The 20618-nt window shown below is 47.2% G+C and overlaps 1 protein-coding gene across 1 annotated transcript; it reads right to left on the reverse strand.

Annotated features, from left to right (window-relative positions):
- Nucleotides 1–275: 275 nt before the first annotated feature.
- Nucleotides 276–3610, reverse strand: PSMB4 (proteasome 20S subunit beta 4; the record flags this gene model as incomplete). The annotated part of the gene is made up of 7 exons (XM_080693005.1): nucleotides 276–329; nucleotides 667–755; nucleotides 928–1044; nucleotides 2106–2187; nucleotides 2868–3014; nucleotides 3162–3368; nucleotides 3471–3610. The coding sequence occupies 7 exons, from the start codon at nucleotides 3608–3610 to the stop codon at nucleotides 317–319; spliced, it is 795 nt and encodes a 264-aa protein (XP_080549131.1). The 3' UTR covers nucleotides 276–316.
- Nucleotides 3611–20618: the final 17008 nt, after the last annotated feature.

A 20618-nucleotide genomic window follows, 5' to 3' on the forward strand; every position in this document is an offset into this window, starting at 1 on the left:
GATCAAGTCCTCTACATGACCTGTACCCAAGGCCACCTGTAGTATTTGCCCTAAATGAAGGCAGGCATGGGTCCTCTGTATGATCATGTGGGGAATTTTTATTTGCTAAAAGAGCCTGAGGGTTGTGGGGCCAGGCAGAGGTGACACGTGGCGGTACTGGGTAGTTTAGCCCTTGGTGTAACCCATAATAACCCACATAACAAGTACTTTGAAAGATTGATTTATTTTACAAAAGAAAAGTTTATCTTTGAACAAGACAAGTCCAAAGTAAGAAGGGTAGGGGTAGGTCTTCAATTCTGCATAATGCACCTGTGTTTCATTCAAAGCCACTAAAGGAAAAAAGCATAAGAAAAAAAAAATTGTGAAACATAAAGTCATCAATTCCCAAAAGCAGCTCTACCCTCCAACCAAAACCCTAGCAGAGTTTTTTTTTTGTGTGTGTGTGTGGCGGGGGGGGTCTGGGGATGGAACCCAGAGGCATTTGACCTCGGAGCTACAGACCCTGCCCTATTTTTTTTTCTTCATTTTGAAACAGGGTCTCACTGAATTGCAGAGGGCCTCACTGCTGTCCTCAAACCACGATCCTCCGGTCTCAGCATCCTGAATGCTGGGATTACAAGCGTGCGCCACCACGCCCTGGCTAAGTGCAATGTTAGATTCAGTCACCTGATCATGTGGGCAATGTCCCAGTTGGTCTCTGCAGACAGTGGTCCCTCTATTTCAACACCTTTTTCAGTTACAGTGGCGATTTGAAACTGAAAGAAAACAGTTTTCAATGAAAAAGCCCACCCTGGAAGTCCCACCCCCACTCCGAAAGTAGGAGTCACAAAAGTGCGACAATCTGTTCTACCATCACAGAGACCCCAGGCCGGTATCCACAGCCCGGCCACTGCGCTCCCAGGGTGTTTACTCCGCCGCCCTGCTCACCCGGTTGTAAGAGCGGGCGTCTCGATAGTACAGCACTCGCATGCAGCGCTCCACCAGCTCTCGGGCCTCCGCCTGGCTCAGCACTGGCTGCTTCTCCAGAACTTCTCGAAGAAGAGGCTAGGGAGGTTGGAGGAAAAAACACGGACGCTATGAGGGGCAGAGGAAAAGGCGATTTGTCCCCAATCCACTGTGTAAACGAGAAACGAGTAAGTGAAGAGATTTCCAACCACTGTCTCAAACGAAGAAAGTTTTTATTGAGACCCTCTTTTTTTTTTTAAGGGGGTACTGGGGATCGAGCCCAGGAGCATTCCACCAATGAGCTATACCCCCCGCTGTTTTTTGTTGTTGTGGTGGGTGGGTGTGTGTGTGTGTGTGTGTGTGTGTGTGCGCACGCACGTGTGCGCGGTACTGGGGATGAAACTTGGGGTCAGTCTACCTCTGAGACACACCCCAGCCCTATTTTTTTTTTTTTTGGTTATCCTTTATTTTGAAACAGGATCTAAGTTGCAGAGGGCCTCACCAAGTAGCTGAGGCTGGCTGCAAACCTGTGCTCCTCCAGATGACCTCCCAAGTACTGGGATTAAAAGTATGTGCCACCACACCTGCTTTTAATTATTTTTTATTTACTTTTTACAGTACTGGGGATGGAAGCCAGGGACTTTCTACCTCCAAACTACACTCCTAGCCCTATTTTTTATTCTTCATTTTGAAACAGGGTCTCACTGAGTTGCAAAGGGCCTAAGTAGCTGAGGCTGGCCGCAAACCCAGATCCTCCTGTCTCAACCTCCCAAATGCTGGGATTACAAGCGTGCATCACCACACCACGCAGGGCTCCCCAGCTGTTTTTATTTTGAAACAAGTTCTTGCTAAGTTACCACGCACTGGCCTTGAGCCTGTGGTCCTCTCAGCCTCCCAAGTGCCGGGATTGCAGGGGTGCACCACTTTACTAGGACCCTACCTAAGAGGGAATTTCTAAGGCATCCATCTACTCTGTTCATATGTCTACCAAGACTCTCAAGGCCCGCCACCTTGTCACTAGACCCAAGGTGCCATACTTATAGCCTCCAGACACAGAGAAAACAAGCGGCCCACCAGCATGCCAGAAGAAAATAACAGGCAGACAACCACTAAGCGAGCGTCCCCTGCTCCCCCCACCCACCTCCAGCCCCACTGCTTACCTGAGCCAAGTACGCACCGTAACCGGTGGCCAGCGAAGGGGCTTCATAGGCTACACCAAGCATGTCCACGTAGCCCAGGAAGCTAAAGATACAAGGGATCAAAGAACTCCTTTAATCCTGTGCTTCGGGGCTGAAGAATGGGACCATGGGGTCTGGTTAAAAAAGAGGTTCAGGGCCTGGCGAGGTGGCGCACGCTTGTAATCCCAGCGCTTGGGAGGCTGAGACAGGAGGATCACACAGGTTGGAAGCCAGCCTCAGCTACTTAGTGAGGCTCTCAGCAACTTAGTGAGACCCTGTTTCCAAATAAGGTATAAAATAGGTCTGGGGGTATAGCCCAAAGGCAGAAAAGCCCCTGGGTTCTATCCTCAAGACCACAAAAAGAAAAGAAAAAAAGAAATAGAGTCATACTAGGTTGATGACAGTCTATTTGCTGAGGCTGTCCTCAAACCTGGGACCCTGGCCAGGTGTGGTGGCGCACGCTTGTAATCCCCGCGCTTGGGAGATGGAGACAGGAGGATCACGCAGGTTGGAAGCCAGTCTCAGCTACTGAGTGAGGCTCTCAGCAACTTAGTGAGACCCTGTTTCCAAATAAAGTATCAAATAGGTCTGGGAGTAGAGCCCAGAGGTAGAACAGCCCGTGGGTTCCACCCCCGTTACCACCAAAATTAATAAATCAATAAAAAGAGGTTCACTGGGGAAGTAGGCACAGAAAAGACGCTGCACAGGTGCTATGCTGGGCTCGAGGCGTCACAGGCACTGCACCTCTCTCCGTCGGCGTAGCCTCCGATGACCATGGTATTCCACAAAGGGTTCATCTTGGAGCGGCGGCTGTACATGGCCCTGGTCAGCCAGGAGTGAATGGCTCGGGGACTATAGCTGTGTCCATCCCCCAACAGTTCCTCATCAATCCTGGAAAGAAATCGGCGGCGAGAAAAGGTAAAGAACGGAAGTCGGACCCTCCACCCGCCCTCTTAAGAAATGATAACAACCCACCGGCCACTCTGCACTCCCGCCGCGCCATCCCGGGAAAGGACACCGGGGTCGGTCCCCACTTACACCATCTGGCCGAGGACCTGCTTCAGGTACTGGAAGTCGGCGTAGTCGCCCGAGGCGCCGAGCATGGTGCTGTCGTTGACCCGCATGATGCGCGAGATGTTGCGGAACCGCGCCAGGGAGCCGTAGGAACCCAGCATGTCGGCGGCGATCACCACGCCGCCCTCGAACTTGACGCCGAGGACCGAGGTCCCGGTCACCATGGGGTTCCTGGGGGAACGGGGGCACGGGCAGCTCGTGCGGGGCCCTCCCGCCGCCGCCATCGCGGGGCCCGCCCGCATCGCCCGCCCGCCCGCCCCGGCGCCAACTTACTGCGTCCGCGTGATCGGAGCCCCGTGGAGCGCCGACGCCGCGTCCACCGAGAGCCCGGGCGTGGACGGGACGCGGTAAAACTGCCCCGGGAACGGACCCCCGGCCCAGTGGCCGGAGCGCGGCTCCAACAGCGGATCCATCTTAGTCACCGCAGCCCAGAAGGAATGAAGGCGCATGCGCCGGCGGAAGCGGAAGTGATCTGCGGTGTCGCGCTTTCTATCTTCCGGCAGGCCACTTCCGGTGGCCATGTTGATGAGGTCAGTGAAGAAGGTCCCGGCGTCGTGGGGGGTGGAGACTCCTACGGCCTATCGGGATTGGCCAGAGTCGCTTCGCCACAGTTCCCAGTGGGTTTGGGACTAAGTCTGAGTACTCTCGGTGCTCCGATCGAGGAGGGGAGGATGTGAGGGGTGGCTGTGCGGCGGGAGACTTCAAGACCTGACCCTAGCGAGGAGCCCGCAACTCTCAAGTCTCTTTTGAGGCATTGTGAAAAAAAATCCACATAAAGCCGGGCGCGGTGGTACAGTCCTGTAATCCCGCTACTTTAGGGACGGAGACCAGAGGATTGCAGGTTCGAGGCCATCCCCAGCAATTTAGTGAGCTGCTGTTTCAAAATAAAACATAAAGCAGGGTTATAATCCCAGTCCTTGGGAGGCTGAGACAGGAGGATCGCGCAGGTTCGAAGCCAGCCTCAGCTACTTAGTGAGGCTCTCAGCAACTTAGTGAGACCCTGTTTCCAAATAAAATATAAAATAGGTCTGGGAGTGAAGCCCTGAGGTAGAAAGCCCCTGGGTTCCATCCTCAGTACCACAAAAATAAGAAAATAATAAATAAATAAATAAATAAATCATAAAATAGAAGTCAGGCCTGGTGGCATATGCCTGTAATCTCAGGATTTGAGAATCTGAGGTAGAATGATCACAGGTTCGAGGCCATCCTCAGCAAGTAACAAGATTCTCAGCAACTTAGCAAGACCCTGTTCCAAAACAAAAAATAAAAAATGAGCTGGGATGTAGCTCAAAGGTAGAATGTCCCTAAGTTCAATCTCTAGTATAAAAAAAAAAAAAAATCCCTTACCCAGATGGGTATGATGATGCAAGCCTATAATCCCAGTACTTGGTAAACTGAGATAGGATCACAGTTTTGAGGCAAGCCTCAGCAATTTAGCAAAACCCTTTTTTTTTTTTTTTTTTTTTTTGCAGTACTGAGGATGAAACCCAGGGTCATTCTACCTCCGAGCTATACCCCCAGCCCTATTTTTTATTCTTTATTTTTGAAACAAGGTCTCACTGAGTTGCAGAGGGCCTCACTAAGTAGCTGAGGCTGTCTACAAACCATGATTCTCTGGTCTCAGCCTCCAGAATGCTGGGATTACAAGCGTGGGTCACCACGCCCAGCTTATTATTTATTTTGAAACAGGATCTCACTAAATTACATTAAAGGTGACGTGTGTGTGTGTGTGTGTGTGTGTGTGTGTGTGTGTGTGTGTGGCACTGGGAATGGAACCCAGGAGCATTCTACCTCCAAGCTATACCCCCATCCCTATTTTTTCTTTCTATTTCTTCTACTTTTTTTTTTTTTTTTTTTTCCAGTACTGAGGATGGAACCCAGGGGAATTCTAACTCTGAGCTACATCTCTAGCCCTATTTTTTATTCATTATTTTGAAACAGGGTCTCACTGAGTTGCAAAGATGGGGGCGTCATTAAGTAGCTGATGCTGGTGTATGGTTTGCAAGAGTTCCACAGACACGCGAGATCGGCCATGCAGGCGGCATAAGTCTTTATTAGATCAGCCCATTAGTCCCAGGCAGCTCCCTCCCCCACCCCCACGTCGCGGGTGCGGGGTGGGGGTGAGGGGGGGTGTGTGGAAGAGAGCCTTCCACGAGTGCAGAAATCTCTCCGTCCCACAGGCTTCTGTGTCTCGAGATCACCGTGTTCCCCTTTTTATCAAAGGGGAGTGGCTTTCCGTGGGAACATCCTGGGTCTCGCAGGATAGGCGGGTCAGCCCCGCCCCTGTCCAATATGGGGAGGGTCCAGAACCTAACATCTGGCTGCGAACCTGTGATCCTCCTGCCTCAGCCTCTCAAGTATTGGGATTACAAGCATGTGTCACCACGCCTTGCTCTAAAAGTGTCTTTTTTTTTTTTTTTTTTTTTGCGGGTCTGGAGATGGAACCCAGGGGCATTCGACCTCCGAGCTACACCCCCTGCCCTATTTTTTATTTTTTATATTTTGAAACCGGGTCTCACTGAGTTGCAGAGGGCCTCACTAAGTAGCTGAGGATGGCTGCGAACCGCGACCCTCCGGTCTCAGCCTCCCAAATGCTGGGATTACAAGTGTGAGCCACCATGCCCGGCTTAAAAGTGTCTTTGAAGACTTTTATTTTTGAAGACTTTTATTTTTGCCTTGGTATTGACAATTATTCTTTTATTTATGTGTATGTGTGTGAGGGGTAACTGAGAATTGAACCTAGGGGTATTCTACCTTTTAGCTACACCCCCAACCTTTGTATTTTTTTAGTTTAAAACACAGTCTTGGTGCCAGGTGTGGTGGCGCACGCTTGTAATCCCCGCGATTGGGAGGCAGAGACAGGAGGATCAGGTAGGTTCGACGCCAGCCTCACTTGCTTAAGTGACCCTGTTTCCAAATAAAAATATAAAAAATAGGTCTGGGAGTGTAGCCCGGAGGTAAAAGGGTTTTCAGGAACCCCGGTACTACCAAAACAAAAAACAAAAAAACACACACACAGTCTTGGCCGGGCATGGTGGCACAGGTTTAATCCCAGCGCTTGGGAGGCTGAGACAGGAGGATCACACAGGTTTGAAGCCAGCCTCAGCTACATAGTGAGGTGCTCAGCAACTTAGTGAGACCCTGAATCCAAATAAAGTTTAAAAAACATAGGTCTGAGCCGGGCGCAGTAACGCATGTTTGTAATCCCAGCATTCGGGAGGCTGAGACCTGAGGATCATGGTTCACAGACAGCCTCAGCTACTTAGTGAGGCCCTCTGCAACTTAGTGAGACCCTGTTTCAAAATAAAGAATAGTGAGACCCTGTTTCAAAATAAAGAATAAAAAATAGGGCCTGGGGTGTAGCTCTGAGGTCAATTGTCACTGGGCACTGGGTTCCATTCCCAGACCTGAAAAAAAGAAAAAAAGTCTGGGAGGATAGCCTGGAGGTAGAAAAGCCCATGGGTTCTACCTCCAACACCACCAAAAATATTAAAAATGAAAAATAAAAGCCAAGCGTGGTGGCGCACGCTTGTAATCCCCGCGCTTGGGAGGCAGAGACAGGAGGATCGCACAGGTTCGAAGCCAGCCGCGCGCGCTGGCTTAGGAGACCCTGTTTCCAAATAAAAATGTAAAAATAGGTCTGGGAGTGTAGCCCGGAGGTAGAAGGGCTTCCAGGAACCCCAGTACCACCAAAAAAAAAAAAAAAAAAAAAAAAAAAGAAAAGAAAAGAAAAGAAAGAAAAAGAAAACAGAGAGGCAGGTGTGGTGGTGTACACTTGTAATCCCAGCATTTGGGAGGCTGAGACCTGAGGATCGCAGTTTGCAGACAGTTTCTGCTAATTAATGAGGCACTTTTTAACTAAGTGAGACCCTGTTTCAAAATAAAGAATAAAAACTTGGGCTGGGGGTGTAGCTCAGAGGTAGAATGCCCCTGGGTTCCACCCCCAGTACCGCGAAAATAAATAAATAAATAAAATTTAAAAATAAAAGAATAAGCCGGGCATGGTGGCGCACGCTTGTAATCCCAGCATTTGGGAGGCTGAGACCTGGAGGATTGTGGTTCGTGGACAGCCTCAGCTACTTAGTGAGGCCTTCTGCAACTCAGTGAGACCCGGTTTCAAAATAAAGAAAAAATAGGGCAGGAGGTATAGCTCGGAGGTCAAATGCCCCTGGATTCCATCCCCAGACCCGCAAAAAATAAGTAAATAAAGCCGGGCGTGGTGGCGCACGCTTATAATCCCCATGCTTGGGAGGCGGAGACAGGAGGATCGCGCAGGTTCGAAGCCAGCCGCGCGCGCTGGCTTAGGAGACCCTGTTTCCAAATAAAAATGTAAAAATAGGTCTGGGAGTGTAGCCCAGAGGTAGAAGGGCTTCCAGGAACTCCAGTACCACCAAAAAAATAAAAAATAAATAAATAAATACTAGGGCTGGGGGCATAGCTCAGAGGTAGAATGTCCCTGAGTTCCATCCCCAGTACTGCGGGGGGGAAAGCCAAATAACTGACATAAACCAGGTATGGCGGTCCACCCCTGTAGTCCCAGTACTTGGGAGGCTGAGGCAGGAGGATCGCAGGTTCGAGGCCAGCCTCAGCAAATGAATCTGGTGTAAACATTCCCACACCGGCGTGTGTGCTCTGGTCTCACTCTCACCCTGATCCCGAGGCCCTGGCTGATATTTATGACTCTCCTCCGTTCCCTCCCCTTCTCCTGCCTTATTAGTAGCTATCATTTAGAGAGTGTTTATTACACGCCAGATCCCATTCTAAGTGCTTTATGAGTATCGCTTAATTTTCACAATTACCAGTTGAGATATGAATTATTTCCTCCCCCATCGGAGATGTGGGAATTCAGATGAAAGAGGGGCGCGGCGGTGCGTTAGTGCCTGGGGAGCCGCCTCGCAGGCCGCAGAGCTCAGCCTCACCACCGTGCCCTGCAGCCAGGGCCCAGAGGACCAAAGCACGCATGGAGAAACCTGAATCTCCACTCAGGCTCAGAGCCCTCAGTCACCTTGTACCTGCTGCTGCCCTTTTCGGTTGACTTTATATTTATTTGGGGGATGTACTAGGGATTCTGCCGCTGAGCTACCTTCCCAGCCCTATTTATTTATTTATTTATTTATTTATTTATTTATTGTGGTGCTGGGGATGGAACCCAGGGGCTTTTCTACCTCTGGGCTACACTCCTAGAAGTATTTATTTTATATTTTATTTGGAAACAGGGTCTCACTAAGTTGCTGAGAGCCTCGCTAAGTAGCTGAGGCTGGCTTCGAACCTGTGCGATCCTCCTGTCTGTGCCTCCCAAGCTCTGGGATTACAAGCGTGCGCCACCACGCTCGGCTCCTATTTTATTTTTTATTTTAAATCAGGGTCTCCCTAAGTTGCTGAGGGCCTTGCTGAACTGCTGAGGCTGGCCTCGAACCTGCACTCCTCCTGTCTTAACTCCCAAGTACTGGGATTACTAGCATACCACCACACCCAGCTTTCTGTAAACATTAACCGCTGGCAAGGTGGCAGGCGTCCTGGCCTGCACCTGTCCCCTTTCCTGGCTCTGTTGTGTAACAGCAACACTGTGTCCTAGAACCATTAGGATGTCCTGATCACTCTACTGGTCAATATCCATCCCCACCCTCTTCCCCATTTTCTGCCTGTTCACACAGTGGCTTAAAGAAGCCAAAATAGCCAGGCAGTGGTTTCAGGTTCCAGTCCTGTGGAACTACTGATGAATCTTCTTTATGGAAATCACGTAGATCTGTTGGAGCACCAAACCTCAAAACCAGCAGAGCATGGTTTTGATGATGCACGCCTGTAATCCCAGTGCTTGAAGAATGGAGACAAGAGGATCAGAGTTTGAGCCCAGCTCAGCATGGTGGTGCACACCTGTAACCCCACTACTTAAGAGCCTGAGATAGAAGGATCCCAGGTTTGCTGCCAGCTTCAGCAACCCCACGAGGCCCTCTGCAACACAGCGAGACCCTGTTTCAAAATAAAAACATAAACCGGGTGTGGTGGCGCACGCTCGTAATCCCCGCGCTTGGGAGGCTGAGACAGGAGGATGGCAGGTTCAAAGCCAGTCTCAGCTACTTAGTGAGGCCCTCTGCAATGTAGTGAGACTCTATTTCAAAATAAAGAATAAAATAGGCTGGGGTGTATCTCAGAGGTAGAATGTCCCTGGGTTCAATCTCCAGCATCATTGCCAAAATTAAAAATTAAAAAAAATTGAAGCCAGTCTCAAGGTCCCTTAGTAACTTAGTGAGACCCTGTTTCAAAATAAAGAATAAAAGCCAGGCATGGTGGTGCATGCTTATAATCCCCGCACTTGGGAGGCTGAGACAGGAGGATCGCACAGGTTCAAAGCCAGCCTCAGCTACTCAGTGAGGCTCTCAGCAAATTAGTGAGACCCTGTCTCCAAATAAAATATCAAAAAATAGGTCTGGGAATATAGCCCAGAGGTAGAGAGACCCTGGGTTCCACCCCCAGTACCACCAAAAAAAAAAAAAAAAAAAGAGGGCTGGGGGTTATAGTTTGGAGGTAGAATGCCCCTGGGTTCCAACCCCAGTACAGCAAAATAAATAAATAAATAAATAAATAAATAAATAAATAAATAAATGCTGGGAGTAGCCAGGTACCAGGTGGTACACAACGGTATTTTTTATTTATTCATTTTTTTTTTGGTGGTACTGGGGGTGGAACGCAGAGGGCTTTCTACCTCTGGGCTATACTCCCAGACCTATTTTATATTTTATTTGGAAACAGGGTCTACGTTGCTGAGAGCCTCACTAAGTAGCTGAGGCTGGCTTTGAACCTGTGCGATCCTCCTCTCTCAGCCTCCCATGCGCGGGGATTACAAGCGTGCGCCACCACGCCCGGCTCACAACTGTAATTTCAGTATGTGGGAGGCTGAGCAAGAAGGATCACAGCTGGCCTCAGTAATTTACAGTGAGGCCTCTGCAACTTAGTGAGACCCTGTTTCAAATTTTTAAAAATAGATCCCGGCATGGTGGTGCATTCGGGAGTCTGAGACCTGAGGATCGCGGTTTGTGGACAGCTTCAGCTACTCAGTGAGGCCCTCTGAAACTTAGTGAGACCCTGTTTGAAAATAAAGAATAAAAAATAGGGCAGAGGTTGTAACTCGGAGGTCAAATGCCCCTGGGTTCCATTCCCAGTACCGCAAATAAAATAAAATAAAATAAAATCAGAGAGCCAGAGCCAGAGCCAGGCGTGGTGGCACACGCTTATAATCCCAGCATTCGGGAGGCTGAGACCAGAGGATCGTGGTTCATGGACAGCCTCAGCTACTTAGGCCTTTTGCAACTCAGTGAGACCCTGTTTCAAAATAAAGAATAAAAAAATATATATAGGGCTGGGGTGTATCTTGGAGGTAGAACGCCCCTGGGTTCCATCCCCAGTACTGAAAGAAAAAAAAAAAAGGGCTGGGGATGTAGCTTGGTGGTAGAATGTCCCTGGGTTATGTCCTAGTACCACTAATTAATTAATTAATTAAAAATAGGACTGGAGGTGTAGCTGAGAGGTAGAATTCTGCTGTGTTCCATCCCTAGTACCACACACATGCACAAAAAGAGGCATTTATTACTCACCTGTACTTTGTGTGGGGGGTGGTACTAGGGATTGAACCCCTAAGGCATTCTGCCCCCCTGGGCATTCTACCCTGAGCGTGTACACCCCAGCCTGATTATATTTTATTTTATTTTTATTATTATTATTTTTGGTGGTACTGGGGTTCCTGGAAGCCCTTCTACCTCTGGGCTATACTCCCAGACCTAATATATATACATATACATATATATATATTTTTTTCTTCTTCTTCTTCTTCTTCTTCTTTGAGATAGGGTCTCTTAAGCCAGCGAGGCTGGCTCCGAACCAGCGCAGTCCTCCTGTCTCCGCCTCCCAAGCGTGGGAATTACAAACTTGCGCCACCACACCCAGATTTATTTTTTATTTTGAAACAGGGCCTCCCAAAGTTGCCGAGGCTGTCCTCAAACCTGCTATCCTACTGTCTCAGCCTCCCAAGTACTAGGATCAAAAGCCTGTGCCACCACACCAAGCCAATTACCAGCAACTGAATGCAAAAATACCACTCATTTTCTAGATTTGAAAGTGAATATCTTAATTATAAAATCCACCTTTAAAAACTTCTTCTTTTTTTTTTTTTTTTTTTTTTTTTGGTGGTACTGGGGTTCCTGGAAGTCCTTCTACCTCCAGGCTACACTCTCAGACCTATTTTTACATTTTTATTTGGAAACAGGGTCTCCTAAGCCAGCGCGCACGGCTGGCTTCGAACCTGCGCGATCCTCCTGTCTCTGCCTCCCAAGCGTGGGAATTACAAGCGTGCGCCACCACGCCTGGCTTAAAACTTCTATTTCATCTGGGCATGGTGGTACATGCTTGTAATCCCAGCACTTGGGAGGCTGAAACGGAAGGATCACAGATTAGCAGCCAGCCTCGCCTACCCTCAGCAATTTAAGTGAGACCCTGATTCAAAATAAAAAATAGGGCTAGGGGTATAGCTTAGAGGGAGAATGCCCCTGAGTTCTATCCCCAGTACCACAAAAAACTTTTATTTTTAATCTGTTATGTATAATTATGTTTCACCAATAAAAATAGAAGCTTCTGCTTTCATATTTTATGACTTTTTGTGGTTAAGACATGTAACAATAAATTTACCACCATAACCTTTTTTGTTGGTACTGGGAATTGAACCAAGGGCACTCTACCACTGTTTTTATTTTTTATTTTGAAACAGGGCCTCACTAAGTAGCTGAGACTAGCCACGAATTTGCAATCCTCCTGTCTCAGCCTCCCAAGTACTGGGGTTACAAACATGCACCAATACACCTGGCCACTCTTTTTTTTTTTTTTTTTAATACTGGGAATTGAACCTAGGGCATTTTACCTCTGAGCTGCACCCCCAACCCTTTTTATTTTTATTTTTATTTTGAAACAGAGTCTTACTGCTGGGCATGGTGACGCACGCTTATAATCCCAGGACTCGGGAGGCTAAGACAGGAGGATCGCGGTTCACAGACAGCCTCAGCTACTTAGTGAGGCCTTTCGCAACTCAGTGAGACCCGTTTCAAAATAAAGAATAAAAAATAGGGCAGGGGATGTAGCTCAGGGGATTTATTTATTGTGGGTTCCATCCCCAGACCCACAACAAATAAATAAATAAATAAATAAATAAATAGACTAAAAAATAGGGCTGGGAGTGTAGCTCGGAGGTACAATGCACCTGGGTTTCATCTCCAGACCCATAAATAAATAAATAAATAAATAAATAAATAAATAAATAAATAAATAAATAAATAAAATAGGGCTGGAAGTATAGGATGGAGGTAGAAAAACCTCTGGGTTCCAACCCCAGTACCAAAGAAAAAAAGAAAGAAAGAAAGAAGGAAAGGAAGAAAGAAAGAAAGAAAGAAAGAAAGAAAGAAAGAAAGAAAGAGAGAGAAAGAAAGAATAGGGCTGGGAGTATAGCTCAGAGGTACAATGCACCTGGGTTTCATCCCCAGACCCACAAATAAATAAATAAATAAATAAAATATAATAGGACTGGAAGTATAGGCCGGAGGTAGAAAAACCTCTGGGTTCCAACCCCAGTACCACAAAGAGAGAGAGAGAGAGAGAGAGAGAGAGAGAGAGAGAGAGAGAGAGAGAGAGACAGAGGCAGAGAGAGACAGAGAGAGACAGAGAGAGACAGAAAGAAAGAAAGAAAAGAAAGAAAGAAAGAAAGAAAGAAAAAGGAAAGGAAAGGAAAAGAAAAGAATAGGGCTGGGAGTGTAGCTTAGAGATAGAATGCCCCCTGGGTTCCATCCCCAGTACCGCAAAAAAAAAAAAAAAAAAAAAAACACACACATATATCCAATAACTGGTGGAACCAGAATTCAATCTCGGGCAGTCTTGTTCTCATAATCGTAGGTCATCTGGCGGGAGGAAGCCGCTGGAGCTAAGCCAGGTCCTGTAATCCAGACTTGAATGCTTCCTCCTCTCGGCACCTTTCATACATGGTTTCTCCTGAGAGAGGCTGATGGGAAGCCGGGGTACAGGCCTGGGGGTGTGGCTTCCCTCTGCTCTGCGAGGATTCTCAGGCTCAGGCTAGCTCTCCTGAGGACAAGGAGTTCCTGGGCTGTGTCCCTTGCTGGGCTGGCTACATGGATCAGGTAATCCCTGCTTCAGGAGGAGGCCTGAGTCATAAGGTCACCAGGTGCCCCAGAGTCCTGTTCAGTTTCTTTTGGGATCCAGAAGTTCACAGGTGGTTGTCAGGAAAAGAACTACTAGCTCATGGGAGGCTGAGACAGGAGGATCGCAGTTCACAGACAGCCTCAGCTACTTAGTGAGGCCCTCTGCAACTCAGTGAGACCCGGTTTCAAAATAAAGAATTAAAAAAAAAAAATAGGGCTCAAGGTGTAGCTCGGAGTAGAATGCCCCTGGTTTCCATCCCCAGTACCACAAAATAAATAAATAAATAAAAGAACTACTAAGCCGGGCATGGTGGTGCACACCTGTAATCCCAGCACTTGAAAAGCAGACACAGGATTACAGGTTTGAAGGTAGCCTCAGCAAAAAGTGAGGCTCTCAGCAACCTAGTAAGACCCTGTTTCAAAACAAAAAATTAGCCTTACATGGTGGCACACGCCTGTAATCCCGATATTTGGGAGGCTGACACAGGAGGATTACGGGTTTGAGGGCTGTCTTAGAAACTTAGCAAGGTCCTTGGCAACTTTAGGAGACCATTTCAAAAATAAAACATAAAATAGGGCTGGGGTGTAGCTCAAAGGCAGAAAATGTCCCTAGGTCTAATCCCCAATATGGGAGAGAGAGAGACAGACAGACAGACTACCACTTGCTGGGTGGGTTGGGCCTCCAACTCCCTCTGAACATCCTGGTCACTCTCGGTGAAGATGGCCTGCCACGGCCCTGTGAGTCATTCGAGTCTGCTGAGCACTGTGGGAACTCCTGAGCTGTAAAGTCCCAGTGTGTGTGTGTGTGTGTGTGTGTGTGTGTGTGTGTGTATCTGGGAATGGGACCCAGGGGCATTCGACCTCCTAGCTACAACCCCTGCCATTGTGTGTGTGTGTGTGTGTGTGTGTGTGTGTGTGTGTGTGTGTGTGTTTTACTGGGGATGGAACCCAGGAATATTCTTCCTCCAAGCTACACACCTCCAGCCCTATTTTTCTATTTTTTTAACCTTTCTTTTAACCTTTTTTTTTTTTTTTTTTTTTTTTGGTGGTACTGGGGTTCCTGGAAGCCCTTCTACCTCCGGGCTACACTCCCAGACCTATTTTTACATTTTTTTATTTGGAAACAGGGTCTCCTAAGCCAGCGCACGGCTGGCTTCCAACCTGCGCGATCCTCCTGTCTCTGCCTCCCAAGCGCGGGGATTACAAGCGTGCACCACCACGCCCGGCTCTCCAGCCCTATTTTTTATTCTTTATTTTGAAACCGGGTCTCACTGAGTTACAAAGGGCCTCACTAAGTAGTAGCTGAGGCTGCCTGCAAACCACAATCCTCCTGTCTCAGCCTCCCAAATGCTGGGATGACAAGCGTGTGCCACCATACCTGGTTTATATTTTTTATTCTTTATTTTGAAACAAGGTCTCACTAAGTTGCAGAAGGTCTCACTAAGTAGCTGAGGGTCTGTGAGCCATGATCCTCCTGTTTCAACCTCCCAAGTACTGGGATCATAAGTGTGAGCCACCATGGTCAGCTTCTATTTCCATTTTGTTTATTCATTTTGTGGTATAAATGCCCTGGGAATTAAACCCAGGTGCTTTCTACCTCTGAACCACAGCCCCAGACCCTTGTTTTTTTTATTTTGAAACAAGGCCTCGCTAGATGGCTGAGAGTTTTGCTAAATTGCTCAGTACTAGTATTACAAGCTTGCCACCATGCCTAGCTCGATTTTATTTCTTATTTAGAAACAGGGTCTAAGATGGGTATGGTGGTGCATGCCTGTAATCCTAGTATTTAGGAGACTGAGATAGGAGGATTTCAGGTTCAAGACTAGACCCTGTTTCAAACTGAAAAATAAAGTAGGGCTGGGGGTTCTGTTCAAAGGTAGAAGGCCCCTGGGTTCAATCCCCAGTACAGGAAAAAAAAAAAAAAAAAAAAAAAGGAGGAGGAAGAGGAAGAGGAGAAACAGAAGAAAAAGAAAAAAAGGAAGAAAGAAATAGAGTCTCGGCAGTGTGTGTAGGCCTGTAATCCCAGTCCTTGGGAAGCAGCTGAGACAGGAAGATCACAGGTTCGAGAACAGCCTCAGCAAGTAGTGAGACTCATCAACCTAGGGAGACTGTTTCAGAATAAAAAATAAAATAGGGTTGAGAGTGTAGCTCAGAGGCTGAACACCACTGAGTTCAATCCCCAGCACCACAAAAAAATTAATTAATTAATTAAAAACAGGTTTGGGGGTGTAGCTGGGAAGTAGAATACCCCCGGGTTCAATCCCCAGTACCAAAGTAAATAAATAAATCAGGCATTATGGCACCCGCTTGTAATTCTAGTATTTGGGGGGGGGGCTGAAACTGGAGGATCTCAGGTTCAAGGACAGCCTCAGCAATGCAGTGAGGCTCTCAGCAACTTAGTGAGATTCTGTTTCCAAATAAGAAAAAAAATCGGGATGGGGATGTAGCTTAGAGGTAGAATGCCTCTGCGTTCAATCTCCAACACCACAAATAAAATGAAATAAGTAAATAAATAACTTTAGTTTCTGAGCAATTTTTTTGATAAGTTGAGAAAAGAAATCGGGGGGTTCCAGACCCCACAATACTCATGTCCCGTAGGGGACTTTTAGCGTTTCCCCATGTGGCTGAGACCCTGGACAGATCCTACTGGAAAGCATTTAGCTAAACAAGACCAGCAAGGAGGCGCCGCCCCAGGCTTCCTCCCGATTCCAGGTCGAACGGAGGACGAGGCCCTCAGCATCCATGTTGACACTGTCTTTCTGCGACACTGAGAGAAGGATCCCCACCTTCTTCCCAGGCAGCATCGAAGTGCTGAGGTAAGAAAACGGTGGCCCTGAGCGCCCCAGAGAAGGAGGGGACTTGTTTCTGCCTGTCCTGAGCTTTAGTAGAGAAACCGTGACTCAAGGTATGAACTGGAGGGACCAAAGGGCCTTCCTGGCCCCAAAGAGAAGAGGTTTTATTTTCCTTTGGATATTATATTTACAGTATTGTAGCATGTCCAAAATGGAAGGTTTATGAGGGGTTTTGATACTTAATTTGGGCCATTAACCAACACTGATGCAATTCTCTCTCCCCCACGGAAAGGGTGCCAGCCAAGTGGGCCTCTGTAAAGGTAGCGACTATCACATCAAAGCTATTTTATGGCTCCCGCCTCAGCTCTCCTGGAGCCAGGCTTGGCATGGAAGGAAGGCTGGAGGGAGGGTGTTGGTGATGGCCAAAGTCTCACCTGTGTCCCTGGGAACAAAGCTGCTGCCGCCTCTTCCAGATTGTCAACTCATCTTACAGCCCCAAGCACTGCAGTCCCAAGTGGCCTGCAGGCGGGAGCCAGAGGAACTGCGGCTGGTCCAGCAGTCCAAGCACTGGACTCACATAAATAGAAGGACCTCTGATGCAGTCTGGCTCCCTCTTTCATGTAGGCAGAAAATCTGTCTTCAGTGACCCTCTGTCTCTCACAGATAGAACAGGGGACTTAAAAGATTTATTTTTAAAAAAATGAAATAGAGTCAGGTGTGGAGGTGCCTGTAATCCCAGTACTTGAGAGGCTGAGATAGGATTGTGGGCTCAATCCAGTTTCATCAATTTAGCAAGCTTTCGGCAGCTTAGACCCTGTTTCCAAATAAAAAGTAACAAAGACTGGGGGTGTATCTTGGAAGTAAACGCCCCTGGGTTTACGCCTCCAATAAGAGGCCCACGTAGAACAGAATTTGTGTTCTCTTATACCCCCTTCATTCAATCCCCAGCACCACGTACAGACACAAAAATACAAGAGAAAAGTATGAAATCTCTTTAGCTCTTTGTGTGTGTGTGTGGGGGGGGGGGGTCTGGGGATGGAACCCAGGGGCGTTCGACCTCCGAGCTACACCCCCTGCCCTATATTTTATTCTTTATTTTGAAACAGGGTCTCACTGAGTTGGGGAGGGCCTCACTAAGTAGCTGAGGCTGCCGGTGAACTGCGATCCTCTGGTCTCAGCCTCCCAAATGCTGGGATTACAAGCGTGCACCACCACACCCGGCTTCTCTTTAGCTCTTGATTCAAATAAACTATAATGTGAAAATTTGAACATTAATCAAATATATGACAATAGTAAAAAAAACCTATTTATTAGTTTAGGTGTGATTATGGTGTTGTGGCTTAAGAAAAATTTTTTTGTCCTTGTGTGTGGCACTGGGGATCGAACTGGAGACATTCTACCCCTGAGCTACACCTCTAGCCCTATTTTATTTTTATTTGGAAACAGAGTCTCACTACTTCCTGAGACTGTCCTCAAACCTGTGATCCTTCTGTCTCAGTCTCCCAAGTACTGAGATTACAAGTGTGCATCACCATGTCCAGCTAAAGGAATTTTTATCTTGAGATTTATTTTATACTAATTAATTAATTTATTTATTTATTGCAGTACTGGGGATGGAACCCAGGGGCATTCTACCTCCGACCTACACCCCCAGCCCTATTTTGTATTCTTTATTTGGAAACAGGGTCTCACTGAGTTGCGGAGGGCCTCACTAAGTAGCTGAGGCTGGCCTCAAACCGCGATCCTCCTGTCTCAACCTCCCAAATGCTGGGATTACAAGTGTGCACTACCACACCTGGCTACCTTTGTATATTTTGAAAATCTCCACTAACAGAGACAGAGACAGAGAGAGAAGAAAGATGAGAAGAAAGATGTCCTTCTCTTTTCTTTCTTTTCCTTCATCCTTTCCTTCCTTCCTTCCTTCCTTTCTCTTCTTTTGTGGCACTGAGAATTGAACCCAGGGGCATTCTACCTCTGAGCTATACAACAGCTCTATTTTTATTTTATTTTTAATTTTTATTTTTTTAAGAACCAATAAATCTTTATCTATGAGATTTCAAATGTTTGGATTCCTTCAGGTATCAGTATCACCTTGGGATGTTCCATCTAAAGCTGATGCTGTAAATCTTGTCAAAACTGAAGAGATTTATCTCCAGGATACCTTTTCTTAAAAAATTGAGGATTAGTCCACAGTTGTCCCATCAGCTCCAAGTTTCACCTGGGCCTCTTTTCTTCCCACTTAAATTATGGATATTCTGACGACAACCTTGAAATTCCATCTGACATCTTTTGTATCTGGTCTCTTTGAGGAATGACTTTAAGATGACTTTAAGATCCTAGAAGTTGAACTTATACAAAAGGCTCCTGCATCTACATGAAGTCCTTCTGTTAACCTATCAATAGCAGCCAGGAACAAAAGAAACAGAAAGCCTTATACCACACTTTTTAGGGTAGATGATCCGCTTGGGTCCTCACTTGCTGATACCTTCTTTAAACAGAGTTCAAATCATATTCATTCCTATCACACTCAGGAATAGTGGAGATCTATGGGATACCAATACCTAAGAATAAAACGATATTATTACTACTTTCATGTGTTGCATACTTTTTAACTGTCTTGTAGTTCCTTCTCACAGACCTAATAAATAGTCCAGTGAGTAAAGCAAAACCACAGCATTACGCTATGAGGCGTTTCCAACGATGTGTGGGCTACGAGGGAAGCCTCATCGGGATAGACCTCAACTCTATTTTTATTTTATTTTTATTTTATTTTTATGTATCTTTTTGGGTAGTATGGGGTTTGGAACCCCGGGGCATTCTACCTCCTAGCTATGCCCCAGCCCTATTTTTTATTCTTTATTTAAAACAGGGTCTCACTGAGTTGCAAAGGGCCTCACTCAGTAGCTGAGGCTGTCTGCAAACCCAGATCCTCCTGTCTCAGCCTCCCAAGTACTGAGATTACAAGCGTGAGCCACCACGCTCCGCTTTTATTTTGATTTTGAAACAGGGTCTTACTGGCATGATGACACACACTTCCTGCTCAGGCTTTGTGTTTTTTTTTTTTTTTTTGGTGGTACTGGGGGTAGAAGCCAGAGGCTTTCTACCTCTGGGCTATACTCCCAGACCTTTTTTTATATTTCATTTGGAAACAGGGTCTCACTAAGTTGCTGAAAGCCTCACTAAGTAGCTGAGGCTGGCTTCGAACCCGTGTGATCCTCCTGTCTCAGCCTCCCAAGCGCGGGGATTGCAAGCGTGTGCGCCACCACGCCCAGCACGGCGCAGGCTTCGGACTCTGGGTGGTTCAGGGACAAGGTGGTGAGCGTGAACCACTGAATTAGGAAAGCAGTTTTCTCAGTGTGAGACGGAGGAGGCCTTGCTCTGGGCAGTGCCCGCCCCGCAGCCAGCGCGCTGGGCCAGGCGCCAGTCACGGTGGGCGTGCTGCTGGCCTGTTAATATGAGGAGAAAAAGCAGAAACTCTGCTTAGCTGGGGAAATCCTAACCTGTTCAGCCAGTCCTGCCTCAGGCCTCCGCAGGCTTCCTTTATGGGCTACAGGTGCTTTACATACATTTGTGGTTTGGAGGGCTTTTCTGTGTTTTGTTTTCCTTAAGTTCTTTATGCTGTTCGTTTGCATACAAATTTGTACCTGTGTGTTCCAGACAACCCCATAAATGCTGTTCTCTGTTACTCTTTTTGTATGCCTGTGTGTGTTCCCGGGGACTTAACTCAGGGGCATTCTACCTCGGAGCTACACCCCAGCCATAGTTTGTCTTACTATATTTTATTTATTTATGGTCCTGAGGATTAAACTCAAGGGCAGCCGACCTCCAAGTTACACCCCCAGCCTTTTTTTGGGGAGAGGGAGTATTGGGGAAGAAACCCAGGGACTATACCCAGCCCAATATTTATTTATTTATTTATTTATTTATTTATTTATTTATTTTTGCGGTACTGGGGATGGAACCCAGGGGTATTCTACCTCCAAGCTGCACCCCCAGCCCTATTTTTCATTCTTTATTTTGAAACAGGGTCTCACCGGGTTGCATAGGGCCTCACTAAATAGCTGAGGCTGTCCGTGAACCGCGATCCTCCTGTCTCAGCCTCCCAAATGCTAGGATTACAAGCGTGCGCCATCACGCCCTGCTATTCTTTATTTTTTGAAACAGGGTCTCATTGAAATACTAAGTAGCTGAGGCTGTCTACGAATCGCGATCCTCCTGTCTCAGCCTCCTGAAGGCTGGAATTACAAGCATGCTCTACTACGCCTGGCTTCCCAGCCATTTTTATATTTTGTTTTGAATTTTTGTGTGTGTGTGGTACTGGGGGTGGCACCCAGGGGCTTTTCTACCTCTGGGCTATACTCCCAGACCTATTTTATACTTTATTTGAAAACAGGGTCTCACTAAGTAGCTGAGAGCCTCACTCAGTAGCTGAGGCT

The sequence above is a fragment of the Muscardinus avellanarius genome, assembly GCF_963383645.1.
Source record: "Muscardinus avellanarius genome assembly, chromosome: 3".
Lineage (NCBI taxonomy): Eukaryota > Metazoa > Chordata > Mammalia > Rodentia > Gliridae > Muscardinus > Muscardinus avellanarius.